The sequence below is a fragment of the Aquila chrysaetos genome, chromosome 7, assembly GCF_900496995.4.
Source record: "Aquila chrysaetos chrysaetos chromosome 7, bAquChr1.4, whole genome shotgun sequence".
NCBI classification, from domain to species: Eukaryota; Metazoa; Chordata; class Aves; order Accipitriformes; family Accipitridae; genus Aquila; species Aquila chrysaetos.
The window spans coordinates 39975178-39997105 of record NC_044010.1 but is presented as its reverse complement, the minus strand read 5'-3'; the positions used below and the strand labels follow the sequence as shown (position 1 = coordinate 39997105).

Below are 21928 nucleotides of genomic sequence, written 5' to 3'. Positions count from 1 at the left end.
TGTTCTATGAAGAACAACTGGACAGATGTATGTGACTAAAAAAATACTCATCAAAACAAAATGTTACCATAGTTCTTTTTTTACTGTATTTGCACCACTTCTATGGTGCAAATATAATTTACAGAAGGGACAAGAAGAATTGTGAGGTGAGTTAAAAACCTGAACTCACTATTAATTTCTCTTATGCAAGACTGGAAGTTCACTGATAGTAATCTCTCTCTTTGTCACACTGTCCTGGTTTCAGCTGGGATAGAGTTAATTGTCTTCCTAGTAGCTGGTACAGTGCTATGTTTTTGAGTTAGGTATGAGAAGAATGTTGATAACACACGGATGTTTTCAGTTGTTGCTAAGTAATGTTTAGTCTAAAGTCAAGGATTTTTCAGCTTCTCATGCCCAGCCAGCAAGAAGGCTGGAGGGGCACAAGAAGTTGGGAGGGGACACAGCCAGGACAGCTGGCCCAAACTGGCCAAAGGGGTATTCCATACCATGTGACATCATGCCCAGTATATAAACTGGGGGGAGTTGGCCTAGGGGATCGCTGCTTGGGAACTAACTGGGCATCGGTTAGCGAGGGGTGAGCAATTGCATTGTGCATCACTTGTATATTCTAATCCTTTTATTATATACTACTGTCATTTTATTAGTGTTGTCATTATCATTATTAGTTTCCTCTTTTCTGTTTTATTAAACCGTTCTTATCTCAACCCACGAGTTTTACTTCTTTTCCCGATTTGCTCCCCCATGCCACTGGGTGTGGGGGGGAGTGAGTGAGCGGCTGCGTGGTGCTTAATTGCTGGCTGGGGTTAAACCACCACACACACACAGACACACAGACACACACACACACACACACAAAAGAAATATAAAAAATCAATAGGTGCTAATAATTCAGTTGCTCTATTAATAGCAAGTTCCATTTCTCTTTGATAGGACTGGAATGACAGAAAACCTTGCAGTGGGAAAAAGATGTTTCATTCTCACTTGTAATGGGAAGTTCCAAACCAAAAGAATTACATATATTTACCAGTTTAAATTTGACTTTGATCTTCTGCGTATTCAAATATAAATTTATACCTACACCTGATTTTGGTAATCAGACTATTTTCCAACATTGAAATCAAAATCCAACATCATTAAAAAGTTTGGGAAGTCTTAATTGACAAAATGATTGTAAGATGACCTTTGGTGGAGTACTGAACACATTTAAATTATAATTATCTTGAAGAGTTATCTTATGATTTTAAAAAATCACTTAAGTACTTTATTTTAAGATCCTTGTTCTCATTTTTAAAGATATGTTAGGAGAAAAGACAGCTGGTTAGTACTACATCATCTATGAACATTTCAAGTATTTCCTGGTACCTTGTCAAAGACTAATGGATGAAAATATTTTTATGAGACCTAGATCTTTTTGAAAGGGGAAAAAGAAAATCCTGCAAACACACACAAGAATAAACCCTGTTGCCTCAAAGCATAACATTTCCAAGAAAAGAGAAAACATCCAACTCAATTCAGATAAATGTTGCAGCTGCTCTCCTTCTTTTTAGTATTTTTCAGGGCAGTGAGAGTTAAATGGAATTTAATATTTTTTAACTTTCATTATCAATTGCAGGTCTAAGGCTGCTGTGCTACAATAAGACAGATTCCAATATGTACTTCATCAATGTAATAGTTCATGATATTCCGAGTGTGGAAGTGTTATTACCAGTTAAGAACAGTATTTGCATTCAGTTCCCAGCATTAATTTCTTTTTTAGAATAATTTTTTTTAAAAAGGATTGCAGGGTATATAAAGCATCAGAATTAAACTTGATATTTTTCAAAGACTGATTGATTTTCCAAGGTATTTTTGTAGATTTACCATCTGCACTTTCTATGTATAAAGGATGGCAGATTCTATTACAGAGTACTGAGGCACCTTACTCTTTCCTTGCATATTACTGTCTTCCAAATCCTAATTTAGCCCCATTTCTTCCTTCCAGGAACTAACTTCTAAAACCATTCCTCATGAATAAAAGAATTTTATGATCTCAATCTCTCAGAATCCCTGTGATCAATTATGTTTGCTATCTCCCTTAATCCCATATCAAAAGATAAGTGATGTAATATAAAAGACATTGGTCCCACTTACAATTTCGACAAATTGAAATCTGACCACAGATCCTTTTGTGAAAAGTTCATTCCCATTCAAACGTATCTAATGTAACTTTTTAATTACAGTATCTTCTCTCTTCAAGGACACCATGATTCTTTCTCAAAAAAAAAACCCCACCTGTATTTAAAAAAGCCAACTGTTCAAACTGAGCTTACAACTTTTCCATAATCACATGGAAGATCACAAAATCCTTCTTGAATCCTGGGGGACTACGAAGTGCACAAACTTTGAAGATCAGAGCTGGACAGGTGTAGGATGAGATTCTGTCACATCAGCCAAGCAGTGGAAGCCATAGCTTCAAGTGCATAAGGTCTCTGTTCATTTTCCATTCATCAAAACTAAAACTCATCACCACCACCATGATGTATTAAGATAAAAATAGTCAACGTTGCTTAGTCACATGGACAGCAGGATAGAAAGAAAATGCATAACGTCCTAACAGCTGGAATATGGCTAAGGGTACAGAGATCTGGTGTCCATGCTCAGATGAGCCACACATTTGAAGGGAGGCAAAATGGAGCCTAGAGTAAATACTTTTTACAACTTAACTATGAGGACACATCTGGAAACAGTGGGAAGTGCAAGCTGTAGTTTTGGGATTCTTGTAGAACACAACTTCTCTTCCTTTCCTATCATAATGTCTAATTATACAAGGAAATTACTGGCATCTCTGACTATGAAGAAAGAGCCGTGTATCTAGAAACTGGGTCTAATTGGTGCCTCTCTAGGTGGATTCTAGATAAAAGGAAAGCTGAGGCATGTTATTTCGAATTTCACTTTGCTGACTGCAACATCCTTCCCCTCTCATACCCAAGTGAATGAGTTCTCGTTATTCTGTTATTTCCTTCTTTCTTTTATTCACTTTCCTCTATTTACCACCATTAGCAACTTCAATCTAAACATGTTCTTCTTCCACATTCTCTCCCCTTTGTTTCCAGATACCCTTTTTCATCCCTTGTTATCTACGTTCACCCAAACTTCCCACCTACAGGTTTCTCCCACTCGTCATTAACAAAGTCAATTTGTAATTATTCACAATAATGCCAGTCCCAACCTTAACAGTGGCAGAGAGTTGAGTTCCGTTCTACATTCCCTGTACTACTACCTAAAAATGGTTTAGGAGGAATTAAATTAATGAAATACTTAGGAGGTGTAATGGTTTAAACCCAGTCGGCAACTGCACCGTGCAGCCACTCACACACCTCCTTCACAGTGGGATGGGAGAGACAATCAGAACGGTGAAAGTGAGAAAATTCATAGGTTGAGATAAAGACAGTTTAATAGGTAAAGCAAAAGTTATGTACGCAAGCAAAGCAAAACCAGGAATTCATTCCCCACTTCCCATGGGCAGGCAGGTGTTCGGCCATCTCCAGGACAGCAGGGCTCCATCACACGTAACGATGACTTGGGAAGACAAACGCCATCGCTCCGAACGTCCCCCCCTTCCTCCTTCTTCCCCCAGCTTTATATGCTGAGCGTGACGTCCTATGGTCTGGAATCTCCCGTGGGTCAGTTGGGGTCAGCTGTCCCAGCTGTGTCCCCTCCCAACTTCTTGTGCCCCCCCAGCCTGCTCGCTGGTGGGGTGAGGAGCAGAAATGGCCTTGATGCTGTGTAAGCACTGCTCAGCAGTAACGAAAACATCTCGGCATTATCGACACTTGTTTTCAGCACAAATCCAAAACATAGCCCCATACTAGCTACTATGAAGAAAATTAACTCTATCCCAGCCAAAACCAGCACAAGAGGTAAGAAATTAACACAATTGTATGCTTAAAAAAGAAAATTCAGAACTTCCCTAACATCTGTCATTAAAACCAATAAAAAATTCACAGTCAGAAATGGGCATGCAACCAGGTTATTATTTAGTTTCTAGGGTTTTATGCCTTGTATTTATTTATAGGGTGTATACTAATAGAATTAAATAGCATAAGGCTACTGACTTTAATCTCTCATTTTCCTTTAAATATTGAGATCTGCATCTTTGGATTCCTATTGCTTTAGCATTCTTGCTTCCTATTTCTTCATTACTTAACTTGTCTATTAAATTTTGATGCTATTTGGTTTTAAATTTGTTTATTTTTTTAATTACACCAAAGTTTAGCACCAAAAAAAAAATCCTTTAACAAATGGTTTGGATTGTGTTGGCAGTAAAGGTTACTTTTGGGGGACAGGGAGGGAGATGGCAGGTTACCTACTTAACCTTGCTGTTAGTAAGTCCTTCAGTGCCCAAGATTGTAAAATAAACTATTAAAATTCTATTTCTAGCAGAACTGCTTAAATGAGATGATTTTAACCTAATTTATAAAGCAAAAGGTAGAAATAAAGATTTAGCTAACACTCCTGCTCCTTTCCATTGAATGTTCATTTCCAAGCTCCTCAGACTTGTTGACTGTCACTTCTGTACTCTGATTGCACATTACCTAATACTGGCCCAGTAGTAACATCATTTAGCACAAAAACCCAACAAGATAAATAGGTTCTGATCAGCACAATTTTTATGGGAAAGAGATAAAAATTCATTATTTTTTTAGTAATTCTAATCATTAAAGATAATCAAAATAGATCTTTGTTTCTTACAGCAAGGAAAAGAAGCAGTAAAAACACAGTACAAAAATAGCCAGAACTTTCAACCATGCTTATAGATGGGTCACATAAAAACATACAGCACGAGTTACTGAATATGCATAGCCAGTTTGACTCCCAAAATATAGCCTACCTTTATTACTATTTTCTATGTGACTTAAGTAAACATGAGTAAAATGTACCATTTAATGAGAATGGAAAGCATGCAATTATTTAGTTAGTTATTATTCAATTTGACAGGCAAAAAATGGACCAAGTGGTAATAATGTAAGGGCATTTTCCCTTCTGTCCATCCATTATATAACACAATTATACCTGCAGGAAGTGAGTAGAAAGGTGGAACAGAAATAAAAGAGAGTGTAACAGATTTCCAGAGATTCTAGATTTACCTCTTACCTACACATATGTTCCAAAGGATTTCATGAGCCTAAATAATTCATCAAACCACAGGAGCTGTGGATAGGTTCTTTTTGGTGGTGGTGGTGGGCCAATTTAGACAATGAGCCTAAAACCATACTTCAGCTCCAAACTTAAAAAAGTTTCTTCAATTAATGCCACCAGAATTTTTATACTGTCACTTTTATACAGACAGTAAGTAAGAATTTCTGACAAAAAGTTATTAGGAACACTCTTCAGAATTTAATCTGCATAGTGGTTTACCATACTGAGATATTTTTAATGTGTAAAGTCTTTTCTACATCAGTATATAGCAGAACTTCTCCATTTTATTTCTCATAAGCAATTATAAGACTTTCTGTACAAGGAGCAAAATACTTATTTCTGCATATTAGTTTCACTTCTCACATGATAATTTATTCAGCGTTAGTATCCATCATTATGTATTTTATGACTAATCTAATTGTCCTCCACTCTTCTACAATACACATAATTTTATAACTCATATTAGATCTTAGCATACCTAGTGGTACAAAGAGTGTTCCTATTATGTTCTGTCTTGATTATATCCACAGCTTCAGAGCAGTGAAGTCTTTCATCAAGTATTTGCTAAGTGACTGTGATATTAAGGGACTTCAATGATGAAAAGTTTATAAAGTGTTACCACAGCAGTGGATTAGCTGTAATCCAAAAGCAAACTATTGGAGTCTAGATTACATGGTTACAATTCTTGTCCCACTACAAACATGTGACAGATTAAATCTACTCTGTCATTTTTCCTCATTTAATTTGTTTTATATTACTTTTTAAACTTATCCGTAAACAAAAGGCATAATTTTAGCAACATCAAGACACCAGGGAAAATTCTCTTCCTCTTGGTACTGGGAATCATGTAGTGCTGGGAACCTTACTCAGGGAACAGTCTAACTGGAAAACTGGAATAGCACAGCTGCCCGGCAACCTGTCTGAGGCCAGCTAACATCAGGCTCACAAGGGAAATTAAAACCCAGAGTGTGGCTATCATCCATAGAAGGTTACATTTGAAGTCTACAGGAGGAAAAAGCTTGCTTATTTGGCAATATTGCTATTATAAATTTATTCACAAGTACTAATTGAATGTTTACAGACTACCTTGGGCGGATTTTTTGTTTCTAGATGTTGAAATCTTGAGGAAATATCTCTAGGGTGGAATGATGTATAAGTAGGGAGTTATAGCTTATAAGGAAGATTTGTGGTTTTCCAAAACTATTTTGTATTGATTGCAAGACAAGAAAAAGTCTTTCCTGTTCCTTGATTTATTCTCGAAGTCACTTCTTTAAAAAAAAAAAAAAAATCCTGTTTGAGAAATGTCATTTCTTACAAAAGCATGCATAAGGAAGGATACTAATACAGATATCTATTACACAGAGTATGAAAGCTTTTTTAATCAATGGGTATTTTTCAGAAGCTAACTGAAGTAAAATATTAAGGCTCTTTTTAACTGCAGCCAAGATTTCTTAAAGGAAGCACTTCTTAATAGCATGGAGTGAGGAAGCAGCTTTGGAATGAACATGTAAAATATTGCACTGTCTGAGGGGAATTAGGATTAGTAACTGTCATTACACAATGTGTGAAAAAAACATAACTTCACACTATTTCCTGAAACTTAAAAAATTCAGTCCTTTAATCAAGAACAACTAAATAATTGCAGTAACAGATTACGGTGTTTCTCACCTCTACTCTGGACAGCCCTAACAATGCAGTTGCAACTCGAACACTACTGCTCTGCAGAGTCCCTGTGATCTTTCTTCTTTCATATTCAATAGTTGACATCTGCTGTTGTGCAGCAATGGCCAGAGCCCTCTCTTTTGATTCATTGATCAATGGAATCCTCAGATTTTCTTCAAGAATCTGAGCAAGACCACATTTCAAATATAAAACTGGCTCCACTGCACTTGGACCTGTTAAATAAAAAAAAAACAACAAAACCACCACATTTGTCAGCTGCTAGTGTAACTGCATAGAGTATTTAAAATCTCTGATCTCCAAAGAAAAGCCAGAATATAAAATTCCTTTGATGTTTAGTTACATGCTATTACTCTAGTACATGCTATTTACTCCAGTAATTTTTTTTAAATTTTTAATCATAAAGGGGAAATAAAAATTAACACAGACTGAAATCCAAACCAAAAGTTGATTTTGATAGTTAATAAAAAATCCCAGACTTTAGTGTTACTGCTATTATGACAGTAATGAAAGTTTAAAAAAGTCTTTCTGCTACCTACACAACACAGTCACTCTTTTACCCCTCTGGGTGATGTTGCATCCTATCTAAAAGAAACCACCAGTAATTATGTCAAATAATAGCTATACGGTTTCTGAAATAGGACTGACAGCAGTTTATCGCTGGCTGTTCAAAGACAAAAGTATTGGATTGCCTGTCAAATCACAGCACGCATACAAAACTCATGTGTTTTAAAACTAGAAAAATTCTAGGTAAAGATGACTCGTCCTGGTTCATCTGAAGTAGAAAAGAAGAGAAATTATGAAAAAAAATATTTATGTGGACTATGTTGAAAACAATACAAGAAAGTTGAAGAAGATAGCTAACGACCAGCTGCTGCTCTGAAAAGAAATATCTGATAGTTACACCATCACATCTTTCTTACACTTCACTATAAACAACTGCTTTTACCACATGTATTCAATTAATTTTAACAAAAATGCATGGGAACTAAAGAACATTTGCAAAAGAGAATTATTTGTTCTATTTTACTGTTCTCCCTTCTATTCACTTTACCTTCTAATGTACTGCTAACATGTAAAACATTTGGACTATCCATTGGAAGCAATCCTGAAGGCAAAGGTATATCACCTGTTCCCTCTATCATGTATACAAATTCTCCAATCTGAAACACAAGAACATACACGTCCACACAATTCAGAAAGCAACTCATGCAGAACAGAAGGCAAAATCTTAAAACTAAAACCAAAGATATCCTAGTAATACTTAAGATCTGACTTGTGAAATAATTTACATATTCCGGAGACCCATTATTTTAAAACTATGTTTAAATAAAATAAAATTATCATTTCAAACCCTGCTATGATAATAAAGTACCTTTAATTGAGAATATTAAATCTGAAAAGTCAAGAAATTTCAATGAGTTGAATCCTTTCCAACTCCTCATATAATTTAACTGAATGAGGATACCCTGACCCATAAATACAGCAATAAATTGAATTCTAATTATGTGCTATAGCTACATATAATTTAAACATATTCACGAGCTTACTTCATTGCTCTTCACTGTTAAGAACTTTTTTTAAAAAAATGTTTACAGTAATTTTGAGCCAGTAACATTTCTCTAGAAAGCAAAAAAGAGCAGAAGTCAAGGCAAGTTAGCATCATGTACAAATTCTCCATTAAGGAGAAATAAAGTTAAAAAATCTTAACTATTTCATCAAAAATAATGGAAAACCTACAGAAGCTTGAAAGTAAATACAAACATGACCTAGAACAAAGGAAGACAGTAATTTGTCATAGAGGAAAAGATAAATTAATTAGCAGAGAAATAACACTTTGAATCATAGAGGAAACAAAAAAATAAGGTGCAAATGAAAGACAGAAAAGTATTTTTTAAAAAAAGAAAACTCACTAAAAGTACTCCAAATTATAAAGACCACAATCAGAACATCCTGAAACTAAAAGATGTCTCAATTATGTACCTATATATCTATCTGAACTAGGCAGGATATTTAATAGATATATATAAGTATTGCTTTGATAACTTCTTTTTGTTTACCACAAACTTTTTTGGACAACTTTAGCTTCTACTGATTGCAAGGTAAAGGACCAAGCACTGCTGCAACAACTGATATAATTTGCACAGAAGGTCATCTTTTTATTTCCATAAACCACATTCTGTAAAGCTCTGCCCTAAAGATGCATATTCTGTCTTTTATTCTTCATTCCAGATATGAAGGAAATAATTTATTTATATAATTTAGTCCATCTGCCAACCAATGCAATGTTTTCCCTTTAATATTGGTCAATAACATAAGACAAACCTGCTTTTTATTTTACCTTTATTCATAGTTTCGTCAGATAAGGCTGAAAGCATTGCAATTATGTTTCTGACCCAGCAGAAGGAAAGCTATTCAGCTGTGATGGTATTTTCTCCCCTTCCTTGATCCAAGCGTTCAGATAAATCGTCCTTGAGAAGGATTAAAGAAACCTACAGCAAAATTGGTTTCCCACACACAAACTAATAGCCACTCCTGGGAACCAATTTAAACAGGAATTATTCCTGTTTGACACAGTGATTTCACTCCATAAGGACCGTTAACAAGCTCACAGCATATACAACTAATTTCATGAAGGCACTGGTTGCTAGGATGCCATTCAACTGTCAATTACTTTTCTTGTCATTGCTGACATCAATATGGTTATAGGTAGGAACAAACTTCCCTATTTCCCTCTTTGCTTTGAAGAATTCTTGCTTTTTGATCTCCATAGAATGCAAATCCTGTTTTCTTTCTGCTGAGGTTTTTTTCCTGATGCTTTGGAACAGAATGGGTATTTTACTGTATTTTGAGAGTTTAGCTAGTATCCCCATGGTTTTAATGCTTCATATTTCCATTTTCCATCGGCTGCAAACAGGATAGCATCAACATATTGTAGGGTTTACTGTTAATAAAAATAGTTAATAAAATAGCTGTTGAACTACCATTAGCTATTTATCTAATCCCATTGCTAACTGATATTTCAAAAGAATGTACAGCTACTAGGAATTTGCAGTTCTCCACACAAGATAGTAATTAAGAACAACAGATAGTAAAGCATTCTCTTAATAAACCATATAATTTTATATTAGGCATTTAGCTGTGAAAGTCTGGACTGACACTCTTAAACTATGACTTAATAAATCATTATCATTGGAATCACAGGTTGTTCACATTTAAAGTAGCTCCCAGAAACAAAGATACAGAGAAAAAGCAACCCAGTTATCTTAACCAATATATAATTTCTTCTCTGAAAAGATCTATGCTAAAAATTTGAAGAATGTCAGTTTCAATTTTTCTTAAAAAAACAAAGAAATATCGAAACAAATCCTTGACAAATGTTATAAACAACTTGTGCTGTCATTTCAAACCTTAGAAAAGTTAACATACAGATACTTTCAAAACAGTTTAAGCAACATACTTAAGTAGGCCAACAAATTTGAATCAGTGCATCTTCTTGCTTTTATTACAGATATATAGCTGATGCAATGAAGATAGGATTCCTAGTCAGATACAAGTCTAACTAGTGATTTGAATCTCAATACCTTCTTCATTGATTGTAATAGAAAAGTAGTCTTACTCTGATACTATTTTGGTCTGTTCGTCAAAAAGGGTAGGAAAGGTAGGTAGGAAGAAATTACAGAAATGCTAAATTAAATTATTTATTAGATTATATACATCACAAGTCCATATTTGAATGATACAAGTCTCATCATTGTATGAAGCCATTTGATTGTCATACAGCATGGTAGCTACACTTGTTTGTCAATTAGATAATGGAATGATTGAAATATTGCAGCCATATACACAATATTTAAGCAAGCCAGCTTCTTCCTCTGCCATTACTATACAGCTCTAAAAATCACACTAGCTATCTTGCAGTTTCATCTTTCCCTAGGAGATTCACCACATTTTCTTACAAATAATACAATTATGTGGATGGCACTTAATTTCTCTAGCCTGTGGTGCTATGTATCAAAAATTTTGCACTTTCAGCAGCCTTTAATCACATCCCACCTACTCAGCTAAGCTGAAAGGACCAAGTCTTCCAGAAATAGTTACCATACAGAACATAACAGTGGCTTCTCTGAGGCATTAATGCTTCCTACTATGATAAGGTCAACTAGTTCTTTGTTAAGAACAGTGACTAGCTAGGTGTCTAAATTTAGGTTTTCTACATCACCACTGGAGGCAACACTCCAGCTGTCAGAAACGTTCCTTTCCCTTTTCACCTGAAGTATAACTGTCCCATAGCTCTGACCATATCTCTTAGATTTCCTTTCCTGCCATTAACATGTCTCCAGTTCCCTTCTCTTCATTAAATTATTTAGTTTTCAGGCTCTATACCTAATGTAGCATGAGCCTCCTCTTCTCAGTCAGGGTATACACTTCTGCTTCTAATAAAGAAACAAACAGGGAAAATGCCAATAGAAGAGGTTTAAAGAAAGAGTATAAAATCATAGTGAGGAAAAGAAGATTCTTTTCAGATTTGCTCCCAGAAACCAATAGGTTAGGGTCTTCCTTGTCTAGAGACTGAATCTAGACATTTAATTGAATAAAAATGATGGACCTAACCTTCAGGAGTTTTTCTAATTTCTTCTGAACTAGTCAACAGTTCTAGCATCCAAATTGTTCTATGATAGCTGAGTTACATAAGTTAAACACTGTATATGAAAAAGTGCTTAATTTGGTTCAGGGTGTATACCCTGCCACAGTTACTCTATTAACTTTCTGCAAAATATTCATAATCTCATGTACCTGTCATGTCCCTTAACAATCTCTTTTTTAATTACAGGAAATTATTTTTTTTTAGTATCTGTCTCTATAAAGAAACTGTTTCATCCTTCTGATCATCCTTGTTTCTCTCTCTTTCTTTCCCCTATCCCTATTATATTGTTTGCTGGGGTAACTAGAACTGCACACAATATTCAAGGTGTGTGAACACCATGGCTCTTTAGACAGGTATACTGAGGTTTCACATTTTGATGTCTATTTCTTTGCTAATAATTTCTCTTTTTGAACGATGCTGAGCACTGGATTGATTTTTCATTGAACCATCCACAAAGATTGCTATCCTCTGACATGGGGACATTTATACAGCCTCGTTGTAGGTGATTCCCTAGTGTCAGTAACACATGAGCTCACTGTCTCACTGTAAGTTTTGACAGATTATCCCTCTTCTAACTCTCTGCTAATTTTCAAGAAACATAAGTAAACTGTATACTCCTTAAGACTTCCAGCTATATGGCTTGCTTTCTTCAAAATTGGCTAGCTGTTTCAAATATTGAACAGGGTCAGATAGACAGGCTTGGGCATTACTGCATTAGTCTTATTCTCCTTTAAAAGCAAGGAAAAAAATAAGTTGGCCAGGTGGCATAGCCAAAGTCCTGGTTAAACAATAAAAACAAACAGCAAACATAAAAACACTAAACACTAGCAGAAGTCTCTTGTCCGCCTCTTGTCCTATAGTAATGAAAAACATGAAAGCTGAGAACGTGCAGGAGAAAAAGAATAAGTCATTTAGTTTTGGATGTATTGTTACGAATCATGAAAACATGGCAGAGAGAATGGCAGATACATGTAATTGCACAGAGGGAAAGCTGAAACACAGAGGTAGTATTACGAAAGTAAGCAGCAGAATGCAAGCCTTGAGATCAACCACATATAAAAGAAGATTACAAAAACAACAGGGTGTTGAAAAACATTGACAATTAGAGACAAAACACAGCAGAGAGGTTAAAGAGGTGAAAAGATGGACTAAAGACACAGAAAAAAGAAGATTGTAAATAAGAAGATTGTGACCACTGAGATAAAGGATTACAGGAACGCCAAAGAAGATGGAGTGCAAATTTTAAGATCTGAAAGTTGGTCAAAACCAGGTCTTGGTAATTTGAAGAAATCCATTTCAGTTAAGTATATATGGCAAAACCCAGGCTACAAGAGTCAAGAGAAACTGAAAGGTAATGGAGTCAGTATTTGTGTATAATCTGTTCAGAAGTTTTACCTGCATTGGTGACAAGGACTGAATGGAATTTGAATTGGCAGAAAAATTAAAAAGAGACAGAGCAAGGAAAATAATTTCTTATTTTACTTTGACAGCATATCTTAGACACAGTGATAAATACAGGGAGAAGTACAGTACAGTAAGATTTTATCCTTTCCCTGCCTATGTCTCATCCAAAAGCATTATTCTTGCTCCCACATCAAGACAAATTATTTAAATTCCATATTTGTATTGAAGCTGAGTTGCCCAGAAAAGCCACCAAAGTAACATTCCTTGCAGTCTTACTTTTATTTGTAATGATTTGACAGTGAAAAGTAACTTGCAGCATTTCATCTAATTCTAATTATGTGGAGATAAAACGGCAGTAAACTTTGGTTTAAATTTCTTAGCTGAAGCCTATAATCTTATGTAAATCTCTGACCAACTTCTTAAGCAACATTTTCCTCCATGATTTATAGGAATACTGTATCTTAACCAAAAAAAAGAAAGAGAAAAGAGTTTCTTTTCCAAAAGTTAGTACATAGATCACATCTTAATAATTGCATATGCGTGCAAAAACATTACCTTAAAATGTGCACATAACCAATTTGTACATTCATTTACCCTATTCACACATAATTGGCAAACATATTCTGATTCTTAACTGACGAGGCCATCACATGAAAACCACTCACAGAACATACTTTCTATTCTTACCAGTTCATTAATCAGAATGACAGTGCAGTAACGTTTTTCCAGATTGAAGGGAAGGAAGTGAATATCTAAGCCTGCAGAACTTCTCCCCTCCAAGAACAGTTTTTCCATTGGACTGAAGAACTCATTCAGGAGGCTGGATTGGTCAGCTGTTAAAATAAGTTTAAATAGTTGTTTAGATACAACAGCATGGGTTGTAAAATAATGTAGCTGCCTGAGTTTAAATATAAGGATACTGTATACAGTCTCCTGTAGTAATCAGTATTTAAGGCACACTTGTAATCAGTAACAACTATTTACGGTTACACTTGTGTAAATGTGCTGCAATATTGCATGCTGTATTATTTAAACACATTTTGCTAACTACTTGCGTTCTTACTCTGTGCACTGAATCAAAACTGGGGAAAACAGACAGTTCTCACCATCAAAAACTCTTTAAGGATGTACAGCCTATAAGCAAATGACTATTCCTGCCAGAAAGAAGAGTACAGTTTACTACTATTTAAACAAACAATCTTGCTCTTAGTAGCAGTAACTATGTTATGTTATAGTCTGAAATCCTTCAGAATGGACAAAAATTACATACTGGCAAGCTTGCTTTCTTTGCATTGCTTTCACAAAAGCATTAGGCTGAGAAAGTGCTTTCTTCGTAAGACGTGAAGAATCTTGGGGTTGAATCTGGCAGAGTCTGACTACTTTCTTACTGCATGTTTTTCACCTGCTAAGCGTATTTTGCTAATGCAGATTACCTTAGAACCAGACTTTCATTCAAGCTTGGCTGGCTAGCTTTCTAGGAAGCTTAGCGGACTTAAGAATAGAACTGAAAGTGAAGGCAACAGAAATGAGTGAAGACCACGGAAGAAACCTGTGCCAGACTCTGGCCAATTAAATAGAACTGATTCACCCCTCAAAACCACCAAGAACCAAGCTGAAGAAAGGCATAGCCACCATCCACCTTCTCTCTCCATAGTCCAAACTGTTTTCCAAACAATAAAAATTCAAATTCCCAATATTCATGCTTTAACCAACAGTTAAATTTGAGATGAATTTGATGTTTCTAAAGCCTACATAAACAATGACAAAAAAACCCAAACAAAAAACACAAAAAGACTGAAGTCCCATTTTTACCCTTCCGTCAAAGAGGGTAAGGCAGCCCTAACAGCAACTAATTTTTGACTAAATAAGGCACTAACGCCCAAATTTGTCTCCTGTTCAAGTGTTCCTCATTCAAAGTATGGCAAACTGTGGACCAGATTGAATTAGTCTTGTGAGAGCCCTCCCTCCTCACTTTCTTTCTGGATTCTGTGAAATTAAAACAATTGCCAAAGAAGTAACATTTAATAAGTAATTTAGATTACTTTAGATTTTTTTTACAGTTTTCTTCCTTTTTATTATGGCTGCTCCAAAAGAAAAAAAGTATTCCTATTGCTCTCCACTTGCGACTCTTGACCCTTAACAATACGTGTTCTGTCAGGTCAGGGTGTAAAACATGTACGTCAGACTCTTGTTTAGGTTTCATTCACCGTGTTATTGAGAGAATGAATGGGAATTATTCTCAAAGCAGAAAAGCACTTCTACAAGAAATGAAAACATAATTTTGTTTCCAAAGACCTGAAATGCCATCAAAAATGTCTCTGTAGCCCAAACTGATTGAAGCCATAAAAACCTTTGTAAGCTATTCACAAATTGGTATAATAGTTGTACTCCACTTCATTACTTAAGGTACATAGTTTTTATTTTTATGAACTGTGTATTAGTTGGTTGTTAAGTACATCTCAGAAAACAATATGAGATAATCAATATATCTAGAAGGGCTAGATTATTCAGATTACAAATCTGCTTTCAATATGACCTCACAGAAACACAACAATATTTTCCAAGAGGACAAAATTAATTCCTAAGGCCAACCTACAAATTTTGCTCAAGTGGACTTGCAACAGTCTCAAAAAAGGCTGTAGCTCTACGTTCATACGTTTTAACAGAACTGTTGACTGACATTTCACAGGAAATATGAGCAAAAAATGCACAGTCCCTGTTGATGAGTATTTTAAAAAATAAATCGCGTAAGCTGCAAAGGCTCCACATCAGACTCCAATGAAGCCAGCCCACAGGCCCTTAAAACAAGAAAAACAGATTTTTTGTTTGTTTGTTTTAACTGTAAAATCATTAGGACTATAGTGAAATCTTAGAAATCATTTCACTAAATTAAATATGTAAGAAGATAAACTATCCTATAAATAATAGTTACTGAGCATACCCATAAACAGTAATTACTGAACATACGTTAGATGTTAAAATCTTGCTTATGTAGATAATCTAGTTCCTACTGTAGTGACACAAGAGGTATTGTATGGAGGTACTTACAGCCATTTAAGTTGTTCTCTTCATTTGGACCTTCAGGCAGTGCATCATTTTTAAAATTTAATATGCTATTGTCAGAACTAAAAGGAAAAAATAAAAATGAAAGCAATACTCTAAAGCTGGACATTTCTATTACTAAGAGATTGCTTCATCCCCCTTTTTAGGAATAAATACCAGAAAAGCAAAGTTTTCAAGAAAGAAAGAAAAAAACCCACCACATTTTGGAACCATCTACCTACCCATAATGTTAAATACCACCTCTTCCGCTTAAGTTAGTAGTCGTATTTACAGCAAAGCCAGAACACGGTCTCTTCAATTAACCAGTATAATATATCTGCAATACTCATATAAGCAAAATTCCGTGTTAAAAAAAAAAAATAATTATATTTTGTCAGTCAAAAGTACTCCTGCCCAAAAACACTTTGGGGGGACTTAGACTCATAGAATCCTAGCATGGTTTGGGTTGGAAGGGGCCTTAAAGATCATCTAGTTCCAACCCCCCTGCCATGGGCAGGGACACCTTCCACTAGACCAGGTTGCTCCAAGCCCCATCCAACCTGGCCTTGAACACTGCCAGGGACGGGGCATCCACAGCCTCTCTGGGCAACCTGTGCCAGTGTCTCACTTCAGTCCCGATTCTTCTCTATCATTTCAATATTCTATGGGGATATGCAAAGAATTGTTCCCTGGTACATCATGAAGTGGCAAGGCCTTGCATTCCTCTGATGCTCTTCAGTTGTCTTCCGCTCGGTCTTTCCAATTTTTCCCCCCAAAAGTACTCTATAGAAATACATCTAAACATCTGCAAGCCAGATTCAGTTCAGATACACTGTGCTCACTCTAGGACTTACATTCATAGACCTTGTGGACATGTCTTTAGACTGCTGCTTCTTACAGAAACTGATTTGCAAAAGTAACAGTCTTCCCTTGCCCCTTATCGAACACACTTCAGAGACTAGATCTCCTCTTACCTAAACTTTTTTTTAAGCCCCCAGTTTTTTCTCTAGCTCTCTCTACCTTCTTTCTAGCTCAACAGTCTCCTCTTTTTGAAGAAGAGATAAGCATTCTGCTTTATTCATGTTAACCCAGTTACCTTATCCAGGTACCATCCTGAGAGCTAAACAAATCTATTCACTTTTATCTGCCTACCTAGTGGTCAAAGTACCTTAATAGAACATTAATATTTAGAAACAATAAAAATAAGACATTTAAAGTTAGAATTTTTTTAAACATTAATTGTCATTCCAGGCTATATACCTGTATGTTACAGAATACCAGATTTTTTGTGTGTGTGTGATGCACACTTTTAGGCAAACATTTTACATTTATTAGCTTAATTAGAAAACATACCAGCAGGTCATATATGAAAAAATGAGAACTATCTAGTAAATGAAGATTCTAGCCTATGGTTTTCGCTTCCTGGAAACCTTGGATATACCAGTAGTCATTACTAGTCATTATTTCAGAGTCAGAATTCATGGTTTAAACTCTACTCTAAATTCAAACTCTGTTTCTGATACCATCTGGAAAGGAACTCTGTCCAGTGAAGGGGAAATTCAAATTTTAACTGCTCTGCAATGATAATTCAGGACCAAGGAACGATCTGGCAAGGAGGGCAAGAAGTCCCAACTGTTTGGAAGCAGGAATGCCAAGGACAGAACGATTCCCTCTAAGGTCGTGAAGTTTCCCTTGCTGAAGAGGTAAGAAATGATGCAGCATTGTCTGGTAGCAACGGTTCATGGAATGCAAGTGGTAATGCCACTTGTGGTAAACAGGCTGGGGGATGAACCAAACACCCAGTTAAGGAACCTGATGCTGACACTCACAGGATCAGTGTTGGGGCAAGCGTATAGAAAGCATCAGCTCATGTCGCATATTTGCGGACTCCTTGTAGAACCGCTTATGGTGGTAGGTCTCTGCCCCCCGCATTTGTTCGTTCATTCTTTATATTTAAGCACAAATGTGTGTTTAATTTGACTCAAGGGGTACAATAAAAATTCCCCAACATCAGTTCAACAAATGTCAAATAAAGCTAACAAATCCCCTTTTTGTTTCCTTGCTTAGGCCTGGAGAAATACAAGAAATCCAACTCCTGTGCAGAGCTCCACTGATTTCAACAGAAGTCTGCATCTTTGTGGGGGCGACATTACCAAATCCTAAAGAAGGTTCAGACCTTAATTGCTTTCATTTCCTGAAATACACCACCGTTGAAATTTCAGTTCATTTCCTGAAATACACCACCGTTGAAATGTTATCTCATTTCAGTTTTTTCCAATTAAAATGTTAACGGTTTTATTTCTGTTGTTGTTGTTACATATTGTTCGGTACAACTGCAGATTTCTGGCCTCAGAGACATTAGTATTTCACCATCTAAATTTGAAAATTTTACCTGTGGGGAATATTATTTTAAATGTAACATATTGTGATTGCAATGAAATATTCCTCTTTTCCCTTCTTTGTCTACTTAATAAATTGTATTTTTACAAATAAAGTAAACTGTGTATCTTGGCTGGAAATGCACAAGAAGTTCATCACTTGGAAGTTTGCTTTTTCAATAGTAAACGAAATGAGAGGCTCATTGCTTTATAAAGTCCTATATTTAACTCTTCCTAGACAGTAAAGTCAATAGAGCATTAACAAGAGATACTTTTAACCTTATTTTTTATATTTAATTTATATATATTCTTAAATGTGGAGACTAGTTACTCCATAGAATATTAACAATTATGGAGACTAAATTTTATAATCTGCAAGTCAACCATTTGAATAACTCCTATGTAGTATGACATATCATTAGCTTTAAAAGATATCTCATAATTTCTATTTGGAATGTAAAACAGTAATGTTTGGGGTTTTGTATTACTACACGTCAACAGCAAAAATTTCTCTAAATAATTTAGAAAAGTTTACCACTAAATGCAATTTTCTAATGTAGGTATTTGAAACAAATATTTCTGTTCTTCAAGACACACTATTTCACTTCGAATCACATACATTTCGGTAGTCTCTAAGGTACTTAAATAGTCTCACTATGCACCGGGATTTCAAATTATGACGTATACACTGGACAACACGGTGGATTGATTTGGCATCCTTCTCCCTGCTACTCATGAGTATTTATAACTCACAAGGGACAGATAAATGTTTTAATCTTTAATTTATTATAAATATATAAAATATTCAAAGACAGCTTCCTGAATATTTTCCCTATAGATTTTTAAATACAAATCTAATTTTTAAAATTCAAACTTAAAAATAACATGCAAGCTCATATTTGTTTGTTTGTTTAGACTTTTTAAAGTCAGACAGCCACATTGTAATAGTAAAAAACACATCACAACACATATAAAACTGGGGTGACTTAATACAATGTTATCTAACCTAACCAAGGCCCAGGACAGCAAAATGTTTAAGAAATTTAATAGGAAATCTACTTCTTTTGTTAAGATAAGGCATCCTTTTTCTTAACAAATGAAATCAGTAAAGCTAAGTAAAACATGGATTTTACACTAACCCTAATAAATGCTAAGAGTGATCCAAATTCAATCTAGTAAGTGCAAGATCCAGATTTAAACCATTAGAAAAATCCCATTGGAATCCCACAATTCTGTATACCAGGGATTCATGAACTGCAACAAATCAATAGTACACAAATTATTTAAAACTTGTGAGACATGATTTTTTCTTAAAGGAAACAGAGCACAATTATTTAAGAAAAAGTACAACATAGGGGGACATTTGCATATTTCATGGCTAAAAAAAGGAGGCTGGTGTTGCCACTATCTCTACCTGGTATAAATCATTTCTCTTCCTTACGGTGCTGATTTCCAAACAGACTGAATTTGGCATCTTACACTTGCCATTCTCAAAATCATTGTCTTTTTAATATTGGAGTGGAAATTAACTACCTAAAATAGTTTTTCTCTAAAATATTCCTTAGATTTTTTCTTTTTCTCTTTTTTTTTCTTCACAAGCATTATTATACAAAAAAAGTCACCTGAAATTTAGTTTTGTACACATTCTTTACAATGTTTGTGCTCACAGAACAAATACAAACATAATTTTCCATGATTTTCTGTACAAAGGCTAATTTTACTCTGGGCTCATTGAGTAAGTATTGGGGAATTTATACCATGCAATGAGGAATTAGGGGTGTAAAATCCCCATGTTAATTGTATGTTGTTCATGATCTTGCTAGGAAGCATCAAATCTTGTAAGAGAAGCTCTTCAAGCAATTTCTACTAAAAATAATTCCCTTCTTGTTTGAGTTAATTTAGTTCACATACAAGGTTCATTTCCACAAGGTTATAGCCCTGAAAAGAGGGGATAAGAAAGCCCAGGAACAGCAAAGCTTTTCCCTCTGTACCTCTTTTACACCAAGGCTACAGGAATGATCTATCTTCACTAACAGTGCAGTTAATCATTCACAGGGAACCTAATGCAATCAAGGATTTGTCTGAGAAAGCAGTGAAGGGCATGAATCTTAACCTGAACACCTTAACTCTGTTCATTATAATATCGCTTTTCAAGTGTATTTGAAAAGAACTCGAAAAAATATACTCGAAAAAACAACTTACAACAAAATCTTTGCTTATTCCCATCCCCCCAAAGCAAACTGTGCTTCTTACCATCATATTTCCTTGATATGAGTTTTTCTATCCTTCTTTACAAATAATTTCTACCATTGTTGACAGGAATTAAGACTGTGCAGTTACATTTAAGGAAGGAGCGTTTTGTCTAATTTACAAAAAACAGAGCGGTCATAGATGCTGAAAACTATACTGTAATGCATCTCAAAAAAATACTGCAAGTTTCAGCTCTAGACTCAGGTTTAATATTATCCACACATAAAAGTCATTCTACCCTAGCAGTAAAATTTGATGAACCAGCTTATAGCAAACAATTATTACATACAGTATTTGACAGCTATTGGGTCTCTCTTAAAATAAATAGTTAATCTTGCTGGGCTAAGAAAAAATCACAACCTTAAATAAATGGACTTGTAAAATTCTAAGAATATGTTACCCTGGAGATTCATTTTAATACCTATACTTAAAGACCATTTTTCAGAAAGGAAAATGATCTCTGAGGTATGCGAGTACAACATACTATTTATTCCATACTTACAAATAAGTATCTCACATAAAAATACAAAAATACAAATTTTATATAAAACGTCATCTCTTTCAGTGCTTTATCTTTGAATCACAATGCCAAGGCATGATTGCAAAAACTGACTACAGCAGAAGAATCACTGTAAAAATAACAAATTGCTCAAAAGCTGCATGAAAAAATAATATAATAAGCATATTACGTGGAAATACATTACAAATTGAGAACACATTTCTTCACTGGGGTGAACTATACATTGAATAAGTCCTATTTTCAGAGTTGAATGACAGAGAAACTCATAGCACTGATCTGACATGGTATTAAACATCTCTATAAATTTTTTCTCACCCCAATGAACAAAGCACCTGCACGTAAGTGAAGGGAAGGGGAAATGAAACTGTGTTGTGGAAGACATGAAGACTGTGTCTCATTCTTCTGTAACAAAAAGAAATAGCATCTCATTTGATAATAAAAACAAAAGGAATATAGTAAAGATCAGGAAGGTATAAGAAGCATGGTTATACTCACAGTCTGTCTCAATACATCCCCTTTCAATATACAGAGAAATAAGGTAATGGATTAGGCAGAATAGCTTAAAGCTGCCATAAAATAAGTCTACACAGACTGTTTGCTGCACCTGGACAGGGCAAATCCCTAGTACCAATACAGACTGGGGGATGAGAGCAGCCCTGTGGATGAAGGCTTGGGGATACTGGTGAATGAAAAATTAGATATGAGCTGGCAATGTGCACTCGCAGCACAGAAAGCCAACCGTATGCTGGGCTGCATCAAAAGAAGTGTGGCCAGCAGGTCGAGGGAGGTGATTCTCCCCTTCTACTCTGCTCTGGTGAGACCCCACCT

At 35.3% G+C, this 21928-nt stretch overlaps 1 protein-coding gene across 1 annotated transcript in view; it reads right to left on the bottom strand.

Annotated features, from left to right (window-relative positions):
• The window catches only part of CFAP47 (cilia and flagella associated protein 47), a 354799-nt gene that overhangs the window by 194454 nt on the left and 138417 nt on the right, over nucleotides 1-21928 (bottom strand). The window contains exons 41-44 of the mRNA XM_041125007.1: nucleotides 15959-16035; nucleotides 13598-13743; nucleotides 7913-8021; nucleotides 6847-7073 (exon numbers count right to left, since the gene is read on the bottom strand). Of these exons, the coding sequence (XP_040980941.1) occupies nucleotides 6847-7073; nucleotides 7913-8021; nucleotides 13598-13743; nucleotides 15959-16035 (559 nt within the window). The remainder of the gene's footprint in view (nucleotides 1-6846; nucleotides 7074-7912; nucleotides 8022-13597; nucleotides 13744-15958; nucleotides 16036-21928) is intronic.